The sequence below is a fragment of the Ursus arctos genome, unplaced genomic scaffold (genome assembly GCF_023065955.2).
Source record: "Ursus arctos isolate Adak ecotype North America unplaced genomic scaffold, UrsArc2.0 scaffold_10, whole genome shotgun sequence".
NCBI lineage: Eukaryota > Metazoa > Chordata > Mammalia > Carnivora > Ursidae > Ursus > Ursus arctos.
In genome coordinates, this window is record NW_026622764.1 from 78,575,133 (window position 1) to 78,601,123 (window position 25,991).

Sequence of the window (25,991 nt, forward strand, 5' to 3'; positions counted from 1 at the left end):
ATCGACATGGATGAAACTGGAGGAGATTATGCTAAGTGAAATAAGTTGAACAGAAAGACCATTATTATATGGTTTCACTCATATGTGGAGTATAAGCAATATTTTTAATTTTTTGAGGAACCTCCATACTATTTTCCATAGTGGCTGCACCAAGTTACCTTCCCACCAATAGTGCATCAGGGTTCCCTTTTCTCCACATCTTTACCAACACTAATTTTTTGTGTTTTTGGTGATAGCCATTCCGATGCATGTGAGGTGATATCTCACTGTGGCTTTGATTTGCATGTCCCTGATGATTAATGATGTCGATCATCTTTTCATGTGTCTGTTAGCTAACTGGATGTCTTCTTTAGAAAAACATTTCTATCCAGGTCCTCTGCCCGTTTTTAAATTGGATTATTTGTTCTGTGTGTGTGTGTTGAATTACATGAGTTCTTTATGTGTTTTGGATACTAACCCCTTATCGGATATATCATTTGCAAATGTCTTCTCCCATTCAGTGGGTCGCCTTTTTGTTTTGTTGTTTCCTTTGCTGTGCAGAAGCTCTTCAGTTTGATGTAGTCCCAATTGTTTATTTTTGCTTTTGTGGCCCTTGCCCGAGGAGAAAGATTCAGAAAAATATGACTAAGGGCAATATCCAAGAGTTTGCTGCCCATGTTTTGTTTTAGGAGTTTTATGGTTTCAGGTCTAACATTTAGGCCTTTAAACCATTTTGAGTTTATTTATGTGTATGATATAAGAAAGTGGTTCAGTCTCATTCTTTTGCATGTAGCTGTCCAGTTTTCCCAATACCATTTATTGAAAAGACTGACTTTTCCCCATTATAGATTCTTGCCTCCTGTGTCATAGACTAATTAACCATGTAAGTGTGGGTTTATTTCTGGGCTTCCTATTCTGTTCCATTGATCTGTATGTCTATTTTTGTGCCAGTACCATACTGTTTTGACTACTATAGCTTTGTAGTATATCTTGAAATCTCTAGCTTTGTTCCTTCTCAAGACTGCTTTGGCTTATTTGGGGTCTTTTGTGGTTCCATACAAATTTTAGGATTATTTGTTGTAGTTATATGAACAATGATATTAGTATTCTGACAGAGATTACATTGAATCTGTAGATTGATTTGGGTAGTATGGATATTTTAATAAGATTAATTCTTATTATCCATAAACATGGGATATCTTCCTACCTATTTGTACTATCTTTAGTGTCTTTCATCAGTGTCTTCTAGTTTTCAGCACACAGGTCATTCATCTCCTTGGTTACATTTATTAATAGGTATCTTATTCTTTTTGATGTAATTGTAAATGGAAGTATTCTCTTAATTTCTCTTTCTGCTAATTCATTAGTTGTATAGAAATGCAACAGAGTTCTGCTAATTAATTCTGTGTCCTGTGACTTTACTGAATTCATTTATTAGTTCTAATAGTTTTTTTGGTGAATTTTTTATGGTTGTCTATATATAGCATCATTTTGTCTGCAAATTGTGAGTTTTATTTCTTCCTCCTTACTAACTTGAATGCCTTTTATTTCTTTCTTCTTGGCTGATTATTGTGTATTTTAACCATTTTTAAGGGTATATCTGATGGTAAAATTTTCCATTTTCCTTTCTCTGAGAATGTCTTGATTTTTCCTTCATTCCTGAAGAATATTTTCACTGTATATGGGATTCTGCATTAACAATTGTTTTCTTAAAAAAATGACACTTGAAAAATGTTGTACCTCTTCTTTCTGGCCTCCACAGCTTCTTTCTTTCTTTTTTTTTTTTTTTTTAAGATTTTTATTTATTTATTTGACAGAGAGAGAGACACACAGCGAGAGAGGGAACACAAGCAGGGGGAGTGGGAGAGGAAGAAGCAGGCTTCCACTGAGCAGGGAGCCCAATGTGGGGCTCGATCCCAGGACCCTGGGATCATGACCTGAGCTGAAGGCAGACGCTTAACCGACTTAGCCACCCAGGCGCCCCTGGCCTCCACAGTTTCTAATGATGTCATTTAAATTGCTTTTCCCTTACAAGGAAGTTGTCTTTTCTATCTTACTGCTTTCTGCCTTGCTTGTGCTGGCTGGTGAAATGTCTGATATTAAACAAAGAGACATTTGGAGAGCATCTTGTTCATTTGTGGACAACAATGTTACTTTCCAAGGATGCAAACTGAATAAACCGAATATGTACTGCCCAATACTACAAAGATAATTACAGATTTGTACTAGAAATTTCCCCAAATAAAAATTTTAATATTCTCCAAAATAAAAATGAAAAATCAGGGAATAAGTTTAATCCTGAGTAGCATGTTTATAGTGAAGTGCTGAAGTAGGACCTGAAAACTAGTCATTCCAGAGAGACAGGACTCTATTATATCCACCACAGCCATCTCAGCCCTGTCTACTTATTAATAAAAATAGCAGTATTGGCTACCATATATTGATGTAATGTATATGTGACAGGCATTATGCTAAGTGTTGTATGTATACTCTCTCATTGAAATCTGATAACTTTTCTGAGAGGTAGTAGCATTCCCATTTTAAGGTGGAGAAATAGAGAGGAAGTTAAGGAAAGTTGCCCAAAGCCACACTGCTGCTAAGAGCCACAGCCGGGATTTAAACTCAGCTTATCTAACCCCACAGTCTGCTGCCTGACCCCCTACCCTAGGACACATGAGGAGCACAGAACAGCCTGACCTGCCTTGCCTTGCTCTTACTTGCCTGTCTCTCTAGTACAGCAATTCTCAAACTAGCCTTGCAACATAATCCCTAGAGAGCATTATAAACAGATTGCTGACCCCACCTCCAGAATTTCTAATTCAGAGAAGTCTTGATCAGCCTTGAAAATGTGCACTTCTAGCAGGTTCCCAAGAGTATGAGTTATCCATTGCTGCATAACTGGCCTGACCTAGCTGGGTGCCTTCAGCTCAGAGTCTTTCACAAGGCTGTAGTCAATGTTTTGGCAATGGCAGCACTCATCTCAAGGCTGGACTGCAGGATGTCTTTGTTCCATACTTGCTCTGTGACAGGTGACAGATCCCTGCTGGCTGTTGGCTGGAGACACTGGTTTCCTGCCACATGAGCCTCTCCATAACACTCTTCACAGTATTTCACTTGACTTCCTGCAGAAGAGGGGATCCATGAGAGGCCCCGCAAAATGGAAGCCACAGCCTTTCTATAAGATAATCTCAGAAGTGGCATCCATCCCTTCTGCCATATTCTGTTCATTAGAAGTGAGTCACTAAGTCCAGCCCACTCTCAAGAAGAGAGGCTCAGACAAAAGCCTGCGCCAACAAGGTGAGGTGTTTGGGGATCATTTTAGAGGCTGCTCACAATACTGGGTGCTGCTCCTTCTCTGGGGCTACACTTTGCAAACTACTGCTCTAATTAATGGCCTCAGAACAGGACCATTCTTCCTGAAAGCAAAGCTCTTTGGTAATTAAATGGGTATATGACAAGCAGCCTCCCAAGGCAGGAAAAGGAGTGGGAGGGGAGTTAATTCTTTTGTATTGAGCATACAGAAAAAATCAAGGTAAAGTTTCGCACTTAAAACACTCAGTCTCTGGCCAGCATTCTCTCTAACAGCCCATAACCAAGCTATGAAAGTGCTAATGTTCTAAAGTTATGACGAAAGAAAAGTAGAGGATAAAGCTGTCATGATGGCATGAAGAGGCCCCAGCCAACAACTCAGGTACAGGCTGATAGAAGGCTAGGGAGTGGTTGGATGGGAAAGTCCAAGTTGCCTTCAAACTTGAAAATAAGTGAGCTTATCTTTAGTGGCAGTAAGTTACATCCTTACGGAAGCACCAGTATTAAGTGGCTTGCCTTCCTTCCAGAAGGTTTAATGTCATTTACTTGCTGAATGGCATTAGGAGGACCCATCTTCTTTACCTAGGGTACATGAAGTGCATAAAAGGAAGCCTTGCATACAGATGTGCTCAATTAACATCCATTCCTTTTGGGGGGACTTTGAGAGTTATAAAAGAGTCTGCAGTGTTGTCCTTGCTCATTATGGAGTCATTCTATCTACCTATGAAACAACAGGAATTTATACGCTGTAGAATAGTGAAAGGACATGGGGTTTAGAATCACAGTATGATGACACACAGAGCTGTGTGAACTCAGGCAATCGCTGAAGCTCTCCAAGACTCTATCTGTAGGATATGGATAATATACCAGCTGTTTCTAACCCACAGTGGAGCTGAGGAGAGAAAACTAAATGAAAGCACTTTTTAAACTTAGAGCAATATTTGGGAACTAAAAAACAAAATAAACAGTGATTTTCAACCTTGGGTGCATATTAGAATTACCTGGAGAGCTTTGAAATGTCTGAGTTCCCAGGCTCTACCCCAAAACCATAAGCAACAATTATGCTCCCTCCTCCTCCTCCTCTATATTCTTCTCTCTCCCTGTGGGAGTGTGTGCATACATACAAATACATGTGCATGTGGATACATTATTTAAGGCAGACTCTTGAAATAGTGAAAAGAAATGTCACCTTTGTTTCCACCAAATAATATACACAAAGTATTGGGGATGACCTTCAAAGAAGTGCTGTGAAAGAGGTGTCCTCCGGAACAGGGTGGGAGTGGGGGTCATGAGACTTGACCAACACCCGCGAAAAAAAGCGCTTCATTTCCCAGTGCCTGTGAGTTGATCAGAACAGAAAGGGTGGCCATGTCAACACAAACCTCAAGTATTCTGTTAGGATGGACAAATTTTATTTTGAACTCAGTTAGGGTGCCTGAGTGGATAACTAAACTGGGACAAAGTGAGGGCAGCACAGGCAAGGCGCAGCTGTTGTGTACATTGAGTTAATGTCTGTGCCAAGAAAGAATTAAGAAGTGCCTGAGTGTGCTTGTGTTCAAATTCTATTCTCAGGGGATATTGTTTAAGCAAGAGCTTTTGCCCCAACTACTGACCTTTAAAAAGTATTTCTAATGAGCATGCCAAGTTCTGTAATTACTTTCAAGACTTTCTTTGATCAAGCTAGAAGACTTGATTTTTTTTTTTATTTTTATTATTTATTTTTGTGACAGAGAGACAGCCAGCGAGAGAGGGAACACAGCAGGGGAGTGGGAGAGGAAGAAGCAGGCTCCCAGCAGAGGAACCCAATGTGGGACTCGATCCCGGAACGCTGGGATCACGCCCTGAGCCGAAGGCAGACGCTTAACGACTGCGCTACCCAGGCGCCCCAGAAGACTTGATTTTTTAAAATAGTCTAGAAAGTGTAGATTTTTACAGAAACAACTTTTGTTTTATTCCTAATCTTCACCCTTTCCAAAATTACTGTGAACAAAGTATTTCACTGGAATTTGTATTTTGGGGATTAACCAAAAGATGGGGTAATACCCAAAAAAACTGAACAGAAAAAAGACACTGTGCCCAGTTGATATGTTCTCCTCTCTGCTCTCCAGAACCACATGTGGTGGGAAGAACACCAAGGCAAGAAGCCCAGTTGCTCCCACGGTCAGAAAGCTTTTCACATTGAGCCACTTCAGAGGCCATTCTCTACCACTGAGAGGGTGGCATGGACCCTCCCCTCCATCTTCGCAGAGGATGTCCCCCAGGAGACTCCTTCACAACCCAGGAGCATCATTCCTTGGCACCCACGCATGAGTTTAGATGACCTGTGGCTGGAGAAGATGCAGAGAAGGAGGTTGAAGAAGCAGGTGCAAGCTGAAAGGAAGATGCACAAAGGGATAGCACGTAACGATGGATTCCAAGTACGTTGTTCACATGCCATGTGTCATCAGACATGGCCTCGTATCTCCTCTTCCTCTGTAGCTGCTTGCGTTTCCTGAGCTCTCCCTTGACTCTCCTGTGCTGTAGCTTGTTCCCCTTGGGCCCTGTGGGTACAGCACAATGATGCTCCTCTCCAGCCTCTCCACCCCGGCACCCCTGCAGGAGAGACTTTTCACAGTGGCATGTCCCAGAGCCAGAGGTTGTGGCTCCTCTTCCCTCTCTGCAGTTTGTCTCTGCCTGTGTCCAGCCCTTTGCAAGGTATTGGAGCAGAACTGAAGAAGGCAGGGCCAGCCCTCAAGCTGTTCTGTAGTAATTACCATTTAGTGAGGACTTCATCTGTGTCAAGCACTGTGTTAGACACTGGGCAGTGTTAGCTCTACTAATGAAGGAGCATGACATTCTGGTATACTATTCTTAATTAAGTTAATTAAAATTATATTGGGTCAATTAAATGTTGTCCCTAGGGACATTGTGACTTAAGGATTTTTGCATGAAACTGTCAGCCTATTAAAAAATGACTTAATAGTGCATACACCGTTCCTTTTACCCAATCCCATACTCTGTTTCTTGCTCTTTTCCTTTAGAAAATAGCAGTTTTATACACATCCCTGAGTCTCCCTCATCCATGAATACCCACCATTTTTTTAATAAGATGAAATTTGCTTAACATAAAATTAACCACGCTAAAGTATACAATTCAGTGGCATTTAGTAGATTCAAAGTTTTTGCAAGCATCACCTCTATGGAGTTCAAAGACATTTTCATCATCTCAAAAGGAAACTTCATACCCATTAAGCAGTTACTACCCATTTCCCCAGACCCTGGCAAGAACTAATCTACTTTCTGGGGCACCTGGGTGGCGCAGTCGTTAAGTGTCTGCCTTCGGCTCAGGGCGTGATCCCAGCATTCTGGTATCGAGCCCCGCATCAGGCTCCTCTGCTGGGAGCCTGCTTCTTCCTCTCCCACTCCCCCTGCTTGTGTTCCCTCTCTCGCTAGCTGTCCCTCTCTCTGTCAAATAAATAAATAAAAAACAAAAAACAAAACAAAAAAAGAACTTAATCTACTTTCTGTCCCTATGGATTTACCTACTCAGATATTTCATATAATATACGACCTTTTGTGTCTGGCTTCTTTCACTTAGCATAATCTTTTTGAAATTCATCTTTGTTATAGCATATATCAGTACTTCATTCCTTTTTAGGACTGAATAATATTCCATAGTATGGATATATTTGTTTGATTTCATTTATCCATTCACCCATTGATAGACATTTGGGTTGTCTCCACCTTTTGGATATTATAAATAGTGCTGTCAGGAACATTTGTGTATATAAACTTTTGTTTAAATACATGTTTTCTATTCTTTTGGGTATATACCTAGAAGTGGAATCCTGGGACATACAGCAATTCTATGATTAATTTTTGAGGAATTGCCAAGCTGTTTTCTATGCGTTCACACCATTTACATTTTCACCAGCAACATATGAGGGTTGCAAGTTCGCCACATCTTCACCAACAGTTGTTTTGTGCCTTGTTTTGTTTTTTCCTTTGTTTTTGTTTATTATGTTATGTCATTCACCACACAGTACATCATTAGTTTTTGATGTAGTGTTCCATGATTCATTGTTTGCGTATAACACCCAGTGCTCCATGCAATACATGCCCTTCTTAATACCCATCATCGGTCTAACCCATCATCCCCTCCCCTATGAAACCCTCAGTTTGTTTCCCAGAGTCCATAGTCTCTCATGGTTCATCTCCCCCTCCGTTAACCCCCCCTTCTTTTTTCCCTTCCTTCTCCTAATGATCTCCCTGCTATTCCTTACATTCCACAAATAAGTGAAACCATATGATAATTATCTTTCTCTGCTTGACTTATTTCACTTAACATAATCTCCTCCAGTTCCAACCATGTTGATACAAATGTTGTGTAATCATCCTTTCTGATGGCTGAGTAATATTCCACTGTATATATGAACCACAACTTCTTTTTTTTTTTAATTTTTTATATTATTTTTTTATTATGTTAGTCACCATACAGTACATCCCAAGTTTTTGATGTAAAGTTCCATGATTCATTACTTGCGTATAACACCCAGTGCACCATGCAATACGTGCCCTCCTTAATACCCATCACCGGCCTATCCCATTCCCCCACCCCCACCCCTCTGAAGCCCTCGGTTTGTTTCCCAGAGTCCATAGTCTCTCATGCTTCATTCCCCCTTCTTTTTGAACCACAACTTCTTAATCCAGTCATCTGTTGAGGGCATCTCAGCTCCTTCCACACTTTGGCTATTGTGGACAATGCTGTTATGAACACTGGGGTGCATATGGCCCTTCTTTTCACTACGTCTGTATCTTTGGGGTAAACACCCAGTAGTGCAATTGCTGGATCATAGGGTAGCTTAATTTTTAACCTCTTGAGGAACCTCCATACTGTTTTCCAGAGTGGCTGTACCAACTTACATTCCCACCAACAGTGTGAGAGGGTTCCCCTTTCTCCACATCCTCTCCAACATCTGTTGTTTCATACCTTGTCAATTTTTGCCATTCTAACTGGTGTAAGGTGGTTTGTCAATGTGGTATTGATTTGAATTTCCCTGATGGCTAATGATGTTGAACATTTTTTCATGTGTCTGTTAGCCATTCATATGTCTTCATTGGAAAAGTGTCTGTTCATATCTTCTGCCCATTTTTTGACTTGATTATTTGTTTTTTGGGTATTGAGTTTAAGTTCTTTGCAGATCTTGGATACCAGCCCTTTATCTGTAGTGTCATTTGTAAATATATTCTCCCATTCTGTGGGTTGCCTCTTTGTTTTCTTGATTGTTTCCTTTGTTGTGCAGAAGCTGTTTATCTTCATGAAGTCCCAAAAGTTCATTTTTGCTTTTGTTTCCCTTGCCTTTGGAGACCCGTCATGAAAGAAGTTGCTGTGGCCGATGTCGAAGAGGTTACTGCCTATGTTCTTCTCTAGGATTTTGATGGATTCCTGTCTCACATCGAGGTCTTTCATCCATTTAGAGTTTATCTTTGTGTATGATATAAGAGAATGGTCAAGTTTCATTCTTTTGCATGTAGCTGTCCAATTTTCCCAGCACCATTTATTGAAGAGACTTTTTTCCATTGGATGTTTTTTCCTGCTTTGTCAAAGAGTATTTGACCATGGAGTTGAGGGTCCATATCTGGGCTCTCTCTTCTGTTCCATTGGTCTATGTGTCTGTTTTTGTGCTAGTACCATGCTGTCTTGGATATCACAGCTTTGTGGTATAGCTTAAAGTCAGGCAACATGATGCCCCCAGCTTTGTTTTTCTTTTTCAACATTTCCTTGGTGATTTACGGTCTTTTCTAATTTCACACTGATTTTAGGATTGTTTGTTCCAGCACTTTGAAAAATGGCATAGGTATTTTGATCGGGATGGCATTGAAAGTATAGATTGCTCTGGGCAGAATAGACATTTTAACTATGTTTATTCTTCCAGTCCATAAGCATGCAATGTTTTTCCATCTTTTTGTGTCTTCTTCAATGTCTTTCATCAGGGTTCTATAGTTTCTAGATTATAGATTGTTTACCTCTTTGTTTAGGTTTATTCCAAGGTATCTTATGGGTTTTGGTGCTATTGTAAATGGAATTGATTCTCTAATTTCTCTTTCTTCAGTATCATTGTTAGTGTATAGGAAAGCAACTGATTTCTGTGCATTGATTTTGTATCCTGCCACATTACTGAATTGCTGTAGGAGTTCTAATAATTTGGGGGTGGAGTCTTTTGGGTGTTCCACATAAAGTATCATGTCATTTGCGAAGAGAGTTTGACTTCTTCTTTGCCAATTTGGATACTTTTTATCCCTTTTTGTTGTCTGATTGCTGTTGCAAGGACTTCTAGTACTATGTTGAATAATAGTGGTGAGAGCGGGCATCCTTGTCGTGTTCCTGATCTTAAGGGAAAGGCTTTCAGCTTTTCCCCATTGAGAATGATATTCACTGTAGGCTTTTCATAGATGATTTTTATGAAATTGAGGAATGTACCTTCTATCCCTATGCTCTGAAAGGTTTTAATCAGGAAAGGATGTTGTACTTTGTCAAATGCTTTTTCTGCATCATTTGAGAGGATCATATGGTTCTTGACTCTTTTCTTGTTGATATGATCTATCACGCTGATCGATTTGCGAATGTTGAACCACCCTTGCATCCCGGGGATGAATCCCACTTGGTCATGATGGATAATCCTTTTAATGTACTGTTGGATCCTATTAGCTAGGATCTTATTGAGAATTTTGGCATCCGTATTCATCAGGGATATCAGTCAGTAATTCTTCTGTTCGATGGGGTCTTTGCCTGGTTTGGGGATCAAGGTAATACTGGCCTCAGAATGAGTTTGGTAGTTTTGCTTCTGTTTCTATTTTTGGAAACAGCTTCAGGAGGATAGGTATTATATCTTCTTTGAATGTTTGGTAGAACTCCCCAGGGAATCCATCAGGCCCTGGGCTCTTGTTTTTTGGGAGGTTTTTGATCACTGCTTCAATGTCATTACTGGTTATTGGTCTATTTTGGTTGTCACTTTCTTCCTATGTCAGTCTTGGTAGTTTATAGGTTTCCAGGAAGGCATCCATTTCTTCCAGGTTGCTTAATTTATTGGCATATAGTTGTTGATAATAATTTCTAATGATTGTTTCTATTTCCTTGGTGTTGGTCGTGATCTCTCCCCTTTCATTCATAATCTTATTAATTTGGGTCCTTTCTCTTTTCGATAAGTCTGGCCAGTGGTTTATCGATCTTATTAATTCTTTCAAAGAACCATCTTCTAGTTTTGTTGGTCAGCTCTACTGTATTTCTGGTTTCTAATTCATTGATCTCTGCTCTAATCTTTAATTCTCTTCTCGTGTGTGGCAAGGCCTCCTTTGTTTTTCCATCTCCAGTTGTTTAAGGTGAAAGTATAGGGTTTGTATTTTAGATTTCTCTATTCTTTTGAATGAGGCTTGGATGGCTATGTATTTCCCCCTTAGGAACGCCTTTGCTGTATCTCTTAGGTTTTGGACGATGTGTTTTCATTCTCATTGGTTTCCACAAATTGTTTAAGTTCTTCTTTAATTTCCAGTTGACCCAAACATTCTTAAGCAGGATGGTTCTTAGCTTCCAAGTCTTTGCGTTTCTTTCAAATTTTTTCTTGTGATTGAGTTCCAGTTTCAAAGCATTGTGGTCTGAGAATATGCAGAGAATAATCTCAACCTTTTGGTATTGGTTGAGACCTGATTTGTCACCCAGTATGTGGTCTATTCTGGAGAAAGTTCCATGTGCGTTCGAGAAGAATGAGAATTCTGTTGTTTTAGGGTGGAGTGTTCTGTATATATCTATGAGGTCCATCTGGTCCAGTGTGTCATTCAAAGCTCTTGTTTCTTTGTTGATTTTCTGCTTAGGTGATCTATCTATTGCTGAGAGTAGAGTGTTGCAGTCCCCTACTATTAACATATTATTATCTATATGTCTCTTTATTTTGGTTAACAGTTGGCTTATGTAGTTGGCTGTTCCTATGTTGGGGGCAAAGATATTTATAATTGTTAGATCCTCTTGTTGGATAGACCCTTTAAGAATGTTATAGTGTCCTTCTGTTTCTCTAACTACAGTCTTTAGCTTAAAATCTAATTTGTCTGATCTGAGAATTGCTACCCCAGCCTTCTTTTGAAGTCTGTTGGCATGAAAAATGGTTCTCCATTGCTTCACTTTTAGGTGGATGTATCTTTAGGTTCAAAGTGAGTCTGTTGTAGACAGCATATGGATGGGTCATGTCTTTTTATCCAGTCTGCAACCCTGTGGCGTTTTATGGGAGCATTTAGGCCATTCATGTTGAGAGTGATTATTGAGAGATATGATTTTAATGTCATCATGTTGCCTGTGAAGTCCTTTTTTTCTATAGATTGTCTCTGTAAATTTCTGTTCTGTATCACTCTTGGGGTCTTTCTCCTTTTATAGAACCCCCCTCCTTAATATTTCTTGCAGGGCTAGCTTTGTGGTCACATATTCTTTCAGTTTCTGTCGGTCTTGGAAGCTCCTTGTCTCTCCATCCATTCTGAATGACAACCTTGCTGGATACAGTATCCTTGGCTGCATGTTCTTCTCACTTAGTGCTCTGAATATGTCTTGTCAGCCCTTTCTGGCTTGCCAGGTCTCTGTAGACAGATCTGACGTTATTCTGATGTTCCTCTCTCTGTACTTAAGAAATATCTTCCCCCTTGCTTCTTTCAAGATTTTTTCTTTTGATCTAAGATTTGCACATTGTACTATTATATTTCGTGGTGTTGGTCTGTTCTGCTTGATCTTGGGAAGGGTCTTCTCTGCCTCTTGGACACGAATGCTTGTTTTCTTCCCTAGGTTAGGGAAGTTCTCAGCTATGATTTGCTCAAATATATCTTCTAGACCTCTCTCTTTCTCCACCCCCTCGGGGATCCCAATAATTCTGATATTGGAATGTTTCATTGAGTCAGTAATCTCTCTCAGCTTAATTTCTTTAAATTGGATTCGTTTTTCCCATGTCACCTTGTTTTCCTTCTTTTCTATCATTTTTTTCTCTAACTCACTAATTCATTCTTCTGCTCGTTTACCCTGGCAGTCAGAGCATCCAGTTTAGACTGCATTTCATTCATAGCATTTTTAAGTTTGGCCAGATTAGATCTCATTTCTGCCCATAGAGATTCTATATTTTGGTTAATATTTCCCTCAAGCCTAGATATTGCCTTGATATTTGTTACTCTGAAATCCATTTCTGACATCTTGGTTATATCTATCTATATACATTAGTTCTGTGGCAGAGGCCACAGTCTGTTTCTTTCCTTTGTTGGGGGTTCTCCTCTTAGTTCTTCTGATGAGGTGTGGCTGCAGAAATGTACAGAGTCCAAATTATTGACCACGATCCAAGCAAGATGCACCTGTTTTATAGGGACCCTAGGGATATGGGCTTCTTGTTCTTTCAGCCTGCCTTCTGGGGGAGGGGCCTGTCATGCTGATATTCAGGCAACCCTGTTTGGGCAGAGTTGCCTTGCCCCCTGCGGGGGGTCTCAGTGAGAACTGGTTTTGGGGGGGCTTTTGTTCTCTAGGGGCTTTCGCTGGCGGCTTTCCATGTCTCTTCTGAGAGTCAGAACAGAAGTGACCGTACCCAAACCTGTCTCAGAACAGAGAGATTGCAGTCTGCTCTTCACTGAGCTCTCCAGGCCACACAGACTCCGTTTCTGTCTGTACTGCTAAAAACCCTCAGCATCCTGGTTTGTGCACCCCACAGCCGTTCTCCCAGGCCTCACTCTCAGGGCTGACATGTCTCTGCCCTTTGTGCTTCTAAAACCACCAGTCGCCCCCGGTTCACACGCACACCCCCATAGCTCCAGCTTTCAGTCTGGGGGGCTGCCCTAAAGTCCTTTCCCCACCACTACCAGTCTGCAAGTCTGTGCCTGAGGATTTTACATACCCAGCGCAAGAGCACAGAGGCTCCCTCCCCCTTCCTTTTATCTTCTAATATCTGCCTGCAGAATCTCCTTCATACCTCAAGACCATTCTCCAAAGATGTTGTTTGTAGAGATCCAGATATACCTTCTTACATCTCAGGCTGATTTCATGGGTGTGCAGAGTGGTCTGGTAGATATCCAGCTTGATTCAGGGGACCGGTTAAAATAAGGTCCCCTACACCTTTGCCATCTTTCCCCCATCTGTATTCTTTTGTTTAAATTATACCACCTAGTGGATCTGAATGGTACCTCATTGTGGTTTGATTTGCATTTTCATAAGGACTAATGTTGCACATATCTTCATTTGTTTGTTGGCCTTTTGTATATCTTCTTTGGGAATATGTCTATTCAAGTTGTTTGCCCATTTTGTAATTGGGTTGTTTGTCTTTTTGTTGTTGAGTTATAAGGATTATATATGTGAATACTAGCCCTTTATTGAATAAATGATTTGCAGATATTTTCCCCCATCTGTAGGTTGCCTTTCACTTTCTTGATAGTGTCTACTGATGCACAAAAGTATTTAATTTGATATAACCCAATTTGTCTATTTTTTCTTTTGTTCTTGTGAATTTAGTGTCATGTCTAATCCATTACCAAATCCAAGGTTATGAACATTTACTTCTATGCTTTCCCCTAAGAGTTTTTATAACCCTTGCTCTTACATTTGGGTTATTTATTTATTTTGAACCAGTTTTTTGTGTTTTGTGTGACGTTGAGGACCAACTTCAGTTTTTTCCATGTGAATATCTTGTTGTGTCAGCAACATTCATTTTTTGAAGAAACTATCCTTTCCCTCACTGAATGGTCTTGGCACCCTTGTAAAAAAAAAAATCAAATGATCTTAGATATATAGATTTATTTCTGGGCTCTCAATTCTGTTCCATTGGTCTGTATATCTATGATTATGCCAATACCACACTACTTTAATTACTGTAGTTTTGTATTAAGTTTTGGAGTTGGGATGTATGTATGCGTTCTCTTTGCTACTTATATATATGCTGTGGAAGGCTGTTGGGATTTTGTTAAGATTACACTGAATCTGTAGATCACTTTGGAGAGTATTGCCATCTTAACAATATTGGATCTTTGAATCCATGAACACGGGTTGTTGTTCTGTTTTTTTAGGAGTTCTTGAACTGCTTTTAGGAATTTTTTATAGTTTTCAATGTAGAAGTCTTGCACATCATTGCTTAAAATATTCCTTAAGTATTTTTTTCAAAATTTTAATTGATATATAACTGACATACAATATTATATTAGTTTCAGATGGACAACATATTGATTTAACAGTTATATATATTATAAAATGCTCACCACAGTGAGTGTAGTCACCATCTATCACCATACAAGATTAGTGCAATATTATTGACTATATCGCCTGTGCTATACTCATATCTTATTTATTTTATACCTGGATATCTATAGCTCTTAATCTCCTTCCCCTACTTTGCCCACCAGTCCCCCTCCCCTCTGGCAACCACCAGTTTGTTCTCTGTATTTATGGGTCTTCTTCTGCTTTTTGTTTGTTTGTTCATTTGTTTTGATTTTTAGATTCCACATGTAAGTGAAATTGTATGGATTTTTTTTCTTTCTCTGTCTGACTTATTTCACTTAGCATAATGCCTTTAAGGTCCATTTATGTTGTCACATCACAAATGGCAAGATTTCATTCTTTTTTATGGCTGAGTAATGTTCTGGTGTGTGTGTGTGTGTGTGTGTGTGAGTGTGTGTGTGTGTATGTGTGTGTGTGTGAGTGTGTGAGTGTGTGTGTATGTGTGTGTGAGTGTGTGTGTGTGAGTGTGTGTGTGTGTGTGTATCCCACATCTTTACATATTCATCTATTGATAGACACTTAGGTTGCTTTCATATCTTGGCTATTGTAAATAATACTACAATAAACTTAGGGGTGCATATATTTTTGAATTAGTGTTTTTGCTTTCTTTGGGTACTACCTAGTAGTGGAATTACTGGATCATATGGTATCTATTTTTAGTTTTTTGAGGCTTCTCCATACTGTTTTCTGTAGTGCTTGCACCAACTTACATTCTCACTAACAGAGCACAAGTGTTCCTTTTTTCTACATCCTTTGTTGTCTTTGTTACTAGCCATTATGACAGGTGACAGATACCTCGCTGTGGCTTTGATTTGTATTTCCCTGATGATGAGTGATGTTGAGCATCTTTTCACATGTCTGTTGGCCATCTGTATGTCTTTGGAAAAATGTCTATTCAGGTCCTCTGCCTAGGGTAATATGGACCTCATAAAATAAATTGGAAAGTATTCTCTCCTCATCTATATCCTTGAACAGATTGATAAAATTGGTTTTCTTTGCTCTAAAGTCTACTTTGATATTAATATATATACTTCTTTTTTGATTTATGTTTACATAATATTTTACTTTCAACCTGTCATTAATTTGAAGTGAATTTCTTGTAAGCAACAACGTTGGATTTTTTTTATCCATTATTCTTATCTCTGTCTTTTAATTGGTGTATTTTGACCATTGACATTTGAAGTAATTATTGTGTTAGGGCTTCAGTTTCCTGGTTGTTTCTCCTGTTTTCCAGTATTCTTATTACTCTTCTGTCAGGTACGTGGAAATTTTTAGGATTCCATCACAATTTATTTGTAGCATTTTTTAAATATTTATTTATTTATTTATTTTAGAGAGAAACAGCGTGCGAGAGAGCTGAGGGGCAGAGGGAGACAATCTCAAGCAGGCTCCCCGCTGAGTGCAGAGCCTGACATGGGGCTTGATCTCATCACTCATGAGATCATGACCCGAGCCAAAACCAAGAGTTGGACACTTAACCAACTGAGCCACCCAGGCACCCCTGTGGTATTTTTGAATATGTGGTTCTGTATGGTTTTCTCAGTGATTGCTAAAAGTATTGTTGTATACATATATAACTAATCATTGTGTACTATTATCAACATTTTATCACTTCCAATGAATCTTACTTCCATTGAGGTTCATTTACCCTCCCCACTTGTAAAGGATAATTGTCTAAAGTGTTTTCTCTATATGCATTGAGCAGCATATCACAGGTTTTTAAATTTTGTTTCAGTCATCAAAAATGACTTGATGTTCACGAGAAGTAGAATAGTCTATTATATTTACCCTAATTTTTACCCATGCCATTGTTCTTTCTTTATGAAAGTCCAGACTTTTTTTGTCATCATTTCCTTTCTCTTTAGAGAACTTCCTTTAGCCCCCCTTTAAGGGTAAGTTTGCCAACAATAAATCTCTTACTTTTCCTTCAACTAAAAACGTCTTTATTTTCCCTTTATCCTGAAGGAAAAAAATATATATAGGTTTGGCAGTTGACAGTTCTTTTCTTTCAGTACTTAAAATGTGTTGGGCCACTTCCTTCTGGCCTACATGGCTTCAGATGACAAACCCATTGTCATTAAAATTGGTGTAACCATTTAAGTAATGCATCTTTGCTCTCTGGTTGCTTTCAAGTTGGTTTTTTGTTGTTGTTTTTTTTATTCTTCTCTTCAGTTTTCAGAGACTTAACTATGATGTCTCAAAACTCATTTCTTTGGGTTTACCTTATTTGTGGTCCACTCAGTGTCTTAGTTAACTCGGGCTGCTATAACATAATAAGACAGACTAGGTGCCTTAAAGAACAAACATTTATTACTCACAGTTCTGGAGCCTAGAGGTCCAAGAGCGAAGCACTGGCTGATTCAGGGTCTGATGGGAGCCTGCTCCCTGTTTTGAGATAGCTTCTTGCTATATCCTCACATGGCAGAAAAAAAGATCATCTTTCTTGTGTCTTTTCTTATTAAGGCACTAATCCCATTAATGAGGGCTAGACCTTCTATTACCTTTAATGCCCATTTTCTTCTACAGTCTGTTCAAAACATCTTAGTTGTTCTCTGAGGCAATTTATGTTTTCTCTATCATGTTCTTCTCCCTCCTGAGCCCTCACTGCCAGGCATGATTTTAAAATCCATGTTTCTACTAACAGTTTGTTCAAGGCAATCTAGATTTTTTTTCTATCCTGTTTTTCCAAATTCTTCCAGCCTCTGCCTATTGCTCAATTCCAAAGTCACTTCCATGTTTTTAGGTGCTTCTTACAGTCACACTCCACTTCCAGGCACCAGAATCTCTACTTGTTTCCTATTTCTTCTATAACAAATTAGTACAGATCTAATGGTTTAAACAACACAAACCTATGACCTTACAGCTCTGTGTGTCAGAAGTCTGGCATGGTCCTCACTGAGCTAAAACACTGCGTCAGTAAAGCTTTGTTCCTTTCTTGAGGTACTAAAGGAGAATCCATTTCCTTGTCTTTTCCGGCTTCTGAAGGCTGCCCACGTTCTTTGTCTCCTGACCACTTCTGCATCTTCCAAGGCACCAACATGGCATCTCTCTGACCATTCTTCTATAGTTCTCTCTCTCTCTGAACCTGACCTCAGCTGGGAAAGGTACTTTTAAGGACTCATGATCAGGTTGGGCCCACCTAGGTAATCTCCCCATCTCACAACCCTTAACCTTAATCATATCTGCAAAGTCTGTTTGCTTGGTAAGATAACAGGGAGGAATTAGGATGTGTGTATAAGGTGTATTATTCTGCCTACAACAGCCACCCTTCTCCTAATGTTTTAGCTAGGGGAAACAAGCTTTTCCTTGAGCTTTTCCTGTTTGTGCCTGCTGTTGGTTCTGGGTTGGAGGCTTCTGCAGTGCCTTGTCTGGGATATATGAGAGACATAAGGAGGCCCAGGTCACTCAGCACCCCATTGTGTCTCAAGTTCTGAGGTCTCTACATAGTCCACCTTCTTTCTACCTTCCAGTCTTTCTATGTTCGTTTGTTGTGTTATATCTAAGGAATTTAGTGGGAAGAGGAAGGGCCTTGAAAGAATGGGGCTATTACATCCTAGCAGAACCAGAAATCTCTAAACGTTTAGTTTTTAAGAACTAAGCAGGTTTTGGGGGGGATTAGGGGGTCTCTAAGGCCATTCACACATTCAGTGATGTGCTAGAAGGACTCCTGAGACTCAGCATATAATCATATTTATGGGGAGGCTTACGGCAGTGAAAGGATATATGACAAGATCAGCAAGGGGAAAAGACACAGATGACGTCTGGATAAGTGACCCATGAAGTCTTCCCATGCTTTCTCCCTTCTGTGAAGATTCACATTGAGCTTGCTTCTTTCTCCAGCAGGAAAAAAAAAAAATGCAATAACATGTACCTAATGCTTCTGTCCAGGGAAGTCCACTGGTCACTGAGTGCTTAAGGTTTTTATTGCAGGAGGCTGGTCACATGGCACCCCCTGCCTAACACATACCAGATTCCAAACTGTTAGAAGGAAAGCAGGTGTTTGGCCTAAAGCACATTATACAATTGAAAACTGTAAGTACTCATTTTAATTGGCTGATAAATAAAAATTGTACAGATAGTCCAGCCACAGTGAACCCATCCTTATCAGTTATGGAATGGTTTGAGAACGAAGTTTCCAGATGCCAGCTAAGAACCAACCTTGCACACAGGCCCCAGTAAAGATAATAGCCTCAGGTCTGCTGTGTGCTCTTTTCCGCATATGAGTAACACACTTATTTGAGATTTTATCAGATAGTACATCTAGACAACAACATAAATGGAATAGCCAAATACTTCAGGATCTCACAAAATCCGACGCCAGGGAATATGCAAATCTGTAGCTGGGAATGGAAGGGAGAATGGGTTAAGATTCAGAAATGGGGATACTGCCTAATATAAGGTTACTTTTACAAAGTACTTTTACCATTTGACTATAACTCTCAAGGTGGGAGGTGAGAGTACAAGAGACCGGTATACATGAATAAAGTTCAGAGATATAAGTTGAACATACTACTTATAAATTTAAAGTATTGTTTTATATTTTGAAGTGAATATTTTGATGCAGGTGCCACTGAAAACTAGCCATATCAAATGGTTGCGACAAGTCAACCCATGAATCTAAACAGTTTTATTATAACAACAGTCTTATGAGTTGGTTATTATGTGCCCTATTTTACGGATGAATAAGCTGAGATTCAGAGATATTAAGAAACTTGCCAACTTTTAAGGTCATACATTGGCAGAGACTGGATTTGAACTCCTATTTGCCTATCTTCAAAGACTTTTCTCTTTCTACTTTCATTGTTTTAAATAGGTTATGGAATGGTGAGATGAAACCATATATTTTTTACTCTAAGTTCTCATTTTAATTAGCTTATATGTAAAAAAAAAAAAACTTGTTGGAAGCTGTGTAACCACATAGGGCAGGAACAGATGCAGCATATTTAGTGTGGCACTTCCCTGGCTTCTCAATTTCCAGTGAAAGTTGTACCTGCCAGAATCACTGTATCACTGTCTGAAGAGGAGTATGAATCTGAGTCTTACTGAATCTGAGGAAATGTTCAGTTCTTTCTACACTACCATTTTTTCATACGTAAGATTTATATCACTACTGGGGAGGAACTCACTTTAACAGTCAATGCATTTCCGTTTAAAGGTTCCCACCAACAGGCCATATTCTTGTCTAAGACTCAAAAGCAGTGAGGACCCTGGTGCTCCCACAAAGTATCTTTGCCTCCAGCACCCAGCATCTCAGAAAGCCCCTTCTCACTCCTCAGTATCCTAGGTGTCTGGTGACTCAGTATAGGCTAAGAATGTTTTCCTCCATGCTATTCTAACAAAGAGTGATTTTCCACTAATTTTTATGAGGATTCTATAAAGCATGAAACTAAATAGTTCCTTATTATTCACAGATTCCTTATTTGTGATTTCACCTACTCACAAAAATTTATTTGTAACCCCAAATTCAATACTCACGGCACTTGTGCAGTCATTCTCAGATATGTGCAGAGCAGCACACATCTGAGTCACTCAGTGCCAGGTTCTCGTCTCAGGTTGAACAGGGCGATGCTCTGCCTTCATGTTTAAGCTCTTTTACTAAACAAATGTCCTTTTTGTGGCCTACTTAGTACTATGTTTTACAAAAAAGCATTTTTGTGCTTTTTGTTGGTGATTTTGCACTTAAAATGTCTTCCAAACATAGTGCTGAAGCGATGTCTAGTGTTCCTAAGCATAAGAAAACTGGGATTGCCTTATGGAGAAAATACATTTGTTGGATAAGCTTTGTTCAGGCATGAGTTTTACTGCTAGTGGCCATGAATTCAATGTTAATTAATTAGTAATGTGGTACATTCAGAAAAAAGGAAGTGGAAATTCATTGATCTGTATATGAAGTCATTCTAGAAAGTGCTAAAGTAACAGCTATAGTGTATGCTGTAAATATGGAAAAGATGGAAAAAGCAACTAAAATGTGGATGCGTGAGGTGATGAACCATAAAAAAAGTGTAGTGGGAAGCATGTTGTAGGACTGAAAGCCAAGGAAACTTATGGTCTCATTACCCAGGGTCAGGAAAATGTTAAACGTTTCTGGCTAGTGTTGCCTGGCTTGCCTGTTTCAAGGGACAATATGGTATAAGAAACATTAAACTTGCAGATAAGGCAAGTACCAAGGATGAGGGCCTTCAAGAAAACAAACAATTTAAACATCAGCTAAGTATTAAACAAGAAAAGGATTATGTGGAAGAGCAGGTTTTCAGTGCTAATGAGACTGGCTTATTTTGTAAGGATGTTGACGAATGAAACTATGTCATGCAAATACTGTTTTGCCTGACAAAAATGTGACTAGAGGCTCACAGGAACCTCACTATTTCCCCCAGGAGCAATGACTCAGTATTTGCTAATTCAGTGTTTTCAAAGGTTTTATAAAATATATGTAGCACAAATAATGAGAACCAACTGTAATTGGGGGGCCACAGCTCCAGTAAGAGGGTATGCAGGACAGCATGGGGACGTGTGGGTATAAAGTAGTCATATTCACTTGTGACTCCTTTACTATCTTTATAATGAAAACCTTTTTCCTGGGTGATGCAGTCTCATTCCCTGCATTTGTCCCTTCCACAACCAGATTGAATATACAGAATTACCTAGGTTTTGGACTCTTTTATCCATTCTGACAGGATGTTGTCCAGGTATTTATAAAGGCACTATATTTTACCTACTTAAAAGGGTTATAAACTAAATATTGAAAATATCTCGATTAAGGTGAATATTAGTTTTATTTAATCAACATACATTTAATTTTAAAAATAATGTATGGAGCACTAACATATTAGACACTGTTTTGGGTGGTGAGGATGTAAAAATTAAACACTACAACAGAAGAATGCAAGGACCCCAGGGGATCACAGGACGGATGCCAAAGCCAGCCTGGCAATGTAGATGTCCCCTGGGCTGAATCCTGAAAGATGTGTAGGTTTCTTAGGAAGGAAAAGAATGCAAGAAGGCTGTTAGGGCAGAGAGAACATGCTTAGCACAAAGATATGGTGGAAACTTTAAGGAGTTGGCTTAAATAGTATATCAAGTATGAGGGGGAGTGGCAGGAGATGAAACAGAGGATTAGGTCAGGGCCAGGTCACAGAAAATTCTAGATGAAGAGCTTATAGTTTGTCCTCTGGTCACTCTGTGAGGTGGGAGCCACCAAAGGCATTTAGGTGCAGAAGCAATATGGGCACTTGGTGCTAGCAATTGCACATTTTAAATAGGAAGCAGAGTAGAGGATGAATTAGGGGAAGACATAATAAGATATGAGGACCTGAATTAGGTGGTAGCCAGAATAGGTAAAATAATAAAAATTGTTCTAGTACTTACCATATTCTAAGTGATAGTCACTAAGTGATTCAAATGAAATAATGCATACATTCTTACAGATGCCATTAGATGCAAGTATTAATGCTATTTTCATTTTTCTAGTGAGAAAATAAAAGAATAAAAAAGTAAGCAATTTGCCCAAGATCACGTAACTAGCAGGTAGCAGAGGTACAATTCAAACCGAAGAAGTCTGGTCCCAGAGCCCATGTTTTAAACATCATGTGATACATCCTTTCTAGGAGAAGGTTGGAGATATATTTAAAAGATAAAATCTGTCAGATTTAGTTATTATTGGATGTGGGAGATGATAAAAAGTGAAGAATCTAATGTTTTCTTGGATTTCAGCTAAAGAACTGGGTAGATGAATAGTACTAGCATTCCCTGAGAAGGGAAACACGGGAGGACCTGAGGTTTAAAGAAAGGGGTAGAATAATAAGAATGATTTGGTACTAGTTCAGTCAGAGGTGCCTGTGGCTCATTCAAATGGATATATTCAGGAATCAGTGTTGTAATTATGAGTCTAAAGCTTAGGGGAAAGGTCAGAGCTAAAATAGAGATTAAAAAGCCACGGAAACTGTATGTTCTAGCAGAAAAGGAGGAGGCAGAACCCAGAACACCAACATGAATCATTGCAAAGGAAGGAAAGCCAGGAGAAAAGGAAAATAGAGCAGAAACAGTGGAATGGTCAGCAATGTCAAATGCAGCAGAAAGCACTGAAAGTTTTGACTCACTGGATTTCACAGTATCGACTTAATTGTTGAGCTTTGTAAAGTAGTGTGGGTATAGCCGTGTGGTCAGAAGTCATAACAGCTGCATGAGGAATGAAGTGAGGGAAGTGGAAGAAGTGAAGCAGTGGAAATATAAGGAAATACAGTTTTCTTTCAAAAAGGATGGTCCAGAAAATAAGGAGATTTGGGGCACCTAACATTGCTTAACCTCTCTGAGCTTCAGTTTCCTCTTCTGTAAAATAGAGATATTAGCATCTTTCTATTTTGTTGGCTTGTTGTAGGGATTAAATTAGAAATGATGACCAAACTATACAGTACATACCAGACACATATAAAGTGCTTAATGAAAGCTATTCCCTTCCTCTCTATCAACCGCTTCCTGAACAATGAGCTTGACTCAGAGCCATATGTTAGGATAAAACATGAAGACAGTCTCTTTCTTCAGGAAGTTTACAGTCTAGCTAGAGTGCCAACACAATAATAAAATGTATATTGTAATTCAGTGTACATAAAACCATAGAGTAACTATACTGCAGTACAGAGGCTATAGTGATATCAACAAAATACTGTCAACAGAAAGGAGATGTGGGTGATTCTATTTGAAGGGGGCATGGGAAATACCTTGCAGACAGGGAGATACTTGCCTGAAGAATTGATAAAATTTCACTGGGGAAGGCATTTCAAGCAGAGAGAATAGCAAAATCAAGGCATGGTAAGGGGAGTCAGTCCAAGATGGTGGTGTAAGAAGAACCTGAAATCACTTCCTCCTGGGCACACCAAATCTACAGCTACATGTAACAATTCCCTCTGGAAAAAAGAACTGAAAACTAGCTGAAATGTTCTTCCACAATAAAGGATAAAAAGACCACATGGAAATGAGTAGGAGAGGCAGAGACATACTGTCTCCAAAATCCCCACCCCAGAAACAGTGACACCCAATAGGAAAGGACCTCACAAGTCCAGAGTTTCTCTCAAAGAAGGGAGGGGGGTTTTGCCCCACATCAAGCACCCAACCCTTGGGATCTGCATCAGAGAGATGAGCCCCCAAAACTTCTGGCTTAGACAACCAATGGGGCTTACATCCAAGAGACCCAAAGGTCTGTAGGAAATGGAGATACTCCTTTTAAAGGACTTAAATGCAGGCTCACTTGCCCCAGGAGCAAGTGCAAAATCAGCAGTTTGAAACCACCTATACTACACATGAAGGGGATTCATTTGCTAATCTTAAACATCTGCTGGAGGAGCAAGGGACAATTGGGACTATGGAGGACAGCAGGGTATATGATTACAATCCCACAAGACTGTATATATTTACATACTTCGAAAGCTACTGCCTGAGGGTCAGACTTCCAATCAGCCTGAAGCTAGGTGCTAACTGAGATCCCAGTCCTTGGCTCATGACAGGTCTTGGTGCACCTTCAACAATGGGCACCTATCAAGAATAAATCAAACTACTAGACAACCACAAATGTTCAAAAGACAACCAAGAATTAGGGCATGGTTAAATAATAAATTTCATCACCTACACAAAGCCACTCCTTCAAGACTGGTAGAGGTACCTCTTTTGCATAATATAGAAAAAAACACAGAGAGTCAAGCAAAATGAGGAAACAGCAGAGTATGTTCCAAGCAAAAGAAGAAGATAAAAACTCAAAAAGACCTCAATGAAAAAGATGTAAGTAATCTACTGTTAAAGAATCCGAAGTAATGGTCATAAAGATGCTCACTAAACTTGGGAGAAGAATGAGTGAGCACAACGAGAACTGAAGGAGATAGAAAATACAAGAAAGTACCAAACAGAAGTGACAGAGCTGAAGAACACTGAGCTGAACTGAAAAATACACTAGAGCGGTTCAACAGCAGACTGAATCTAAAGAAAAAATCAGTGATCTAGAAAATAGGGCAGTAGAACTCACCCAAACAGAGCAGTAAAAACAAACAAACAAAAAATTTTTAAAGTGAAGATAGTTTAAAGGATCTGTGGAGGAACATCCAGTGGGATAGTATTCACATTACAAGGATCCCAGAAGGAGAAGAGAGAAATAAGCAGAAAACTTATTTCAAGAAATAATGGCTGAAAACTTCCTATAATCTGGGAAAAGAAACAGGCACACAGAACCAGGAAGCCTAGAAAGCTCCCAAAAGGATGAAGCCAAAGATATCCACTTCAAGACACATTACAATTGAAATGTCAAAAGTTGAAGAGAGAGTCTTAATGCCAACAAGAGAAAAACAACTTGTTATGTACAAGGGAATCCCCATAAGGTTATCACCAGATTCCTCAGCAGGAATTTTGCAGTTCCAGAGAGAGAGGCATTATATATTGAAAGTTCTGAGAGAAAAAACAAAAACAAAAACAAAAAAACTTTCAACCAAGACTACTTTACCTAGCAAGGTTATCATTCAAAATTGAAGAAGAAATAGTTTTTCAAGCAAAAACGGTAAACAAGCCCATCACCACTAAACTGGCCTTACAAGAAGGATAAATGGGACTTCTTTGAGCTGAAAAGAAAATGCACTAATTAGTAACAAGAAAATATATGAAAGGAAAATCACAATAGTAAATTTAAATATATAGTAAAGGTAGTCTGTTAGCCACTTATAAAGCTAGTATGAAGTTAAAAGTATGAAGGTTAAAAGACAAAAATAGTAAAATTAACTATAATTATAGTAATTAATTATAGTAATTAAGGGATAAGCAAAAAGATGTAAAATGAGATATCAAAATATCAAAAATAATGTTGGGGGAAGTAAAAATGTAGATTTACAATGGATTAAACTTCTGTCAACTTAAAATAGACTTATATATATATGGATGTTATATATATATATTATATATATATATAATATATATATATATAACAGCACAGTAGTACCAAAATATATAAAACAAATATTAACAGACCTAAAGGGAGAAATTGAGAGCAATATAATAGTAGTCAGGGACTTTAACACCCCACTTACACCAGTGGATAGATCATCTGAACAAAATCCATAAGGAGACATCGGCCTTCAATGACAGACTGGACATGATGGACTTAACAGATACATCCAGGTATAACAGATAGACGCAGAACAGCTTGTGGGGCTGTAATCACATGCCCATTGTAAATTCCATCCAAAAGCAGCAGAATACACATTCTTCACAAGTGTACATAGAACATTCTCCAGGATAGATCACTGGTTAGGCCACAAAACAAGTCTCAATAACTTTAAGAAGAATGACATTATATCAAGCTTCTTTTCTGACCACAATGGTAGGAAACGAGAAATCAATTCAATTCAAAGTAGAAAATGGGAAAAATCACAAATAATCAGTGACTAAACAACGTGCTACTGGAAAACCAATGGGA

At 39.0% G+C, this 25,991-nt stretch overlaps 1 protein-coding gene across 2 annotated transcripts in view; it reads left to right on the forward strand.

The window, feature by feature from the left end:
- The window catches only part of ARHGEF4 (Rho guanine nucleotide exchange factor 4), a 256,867-nt gene that overhangs the window by 116,160 nt on the left and 114,716 nt on the right, over nucleotides 1-25,991 (forward strand). For both annotated transcript variants that reach the window (XM_048215563.2, XM_057309915.1), the window contains exon 3: nucleotides 5,397-5,705. In XM_048215563.2, coding sequence (XP_048071520.1) covers nucleotides 5,397-5,705 — 309 coding nt within the window. The remainder of the gene's footprint in view (nucleotides 1-5,396; nucleotides 5,706-25,991) is intronic.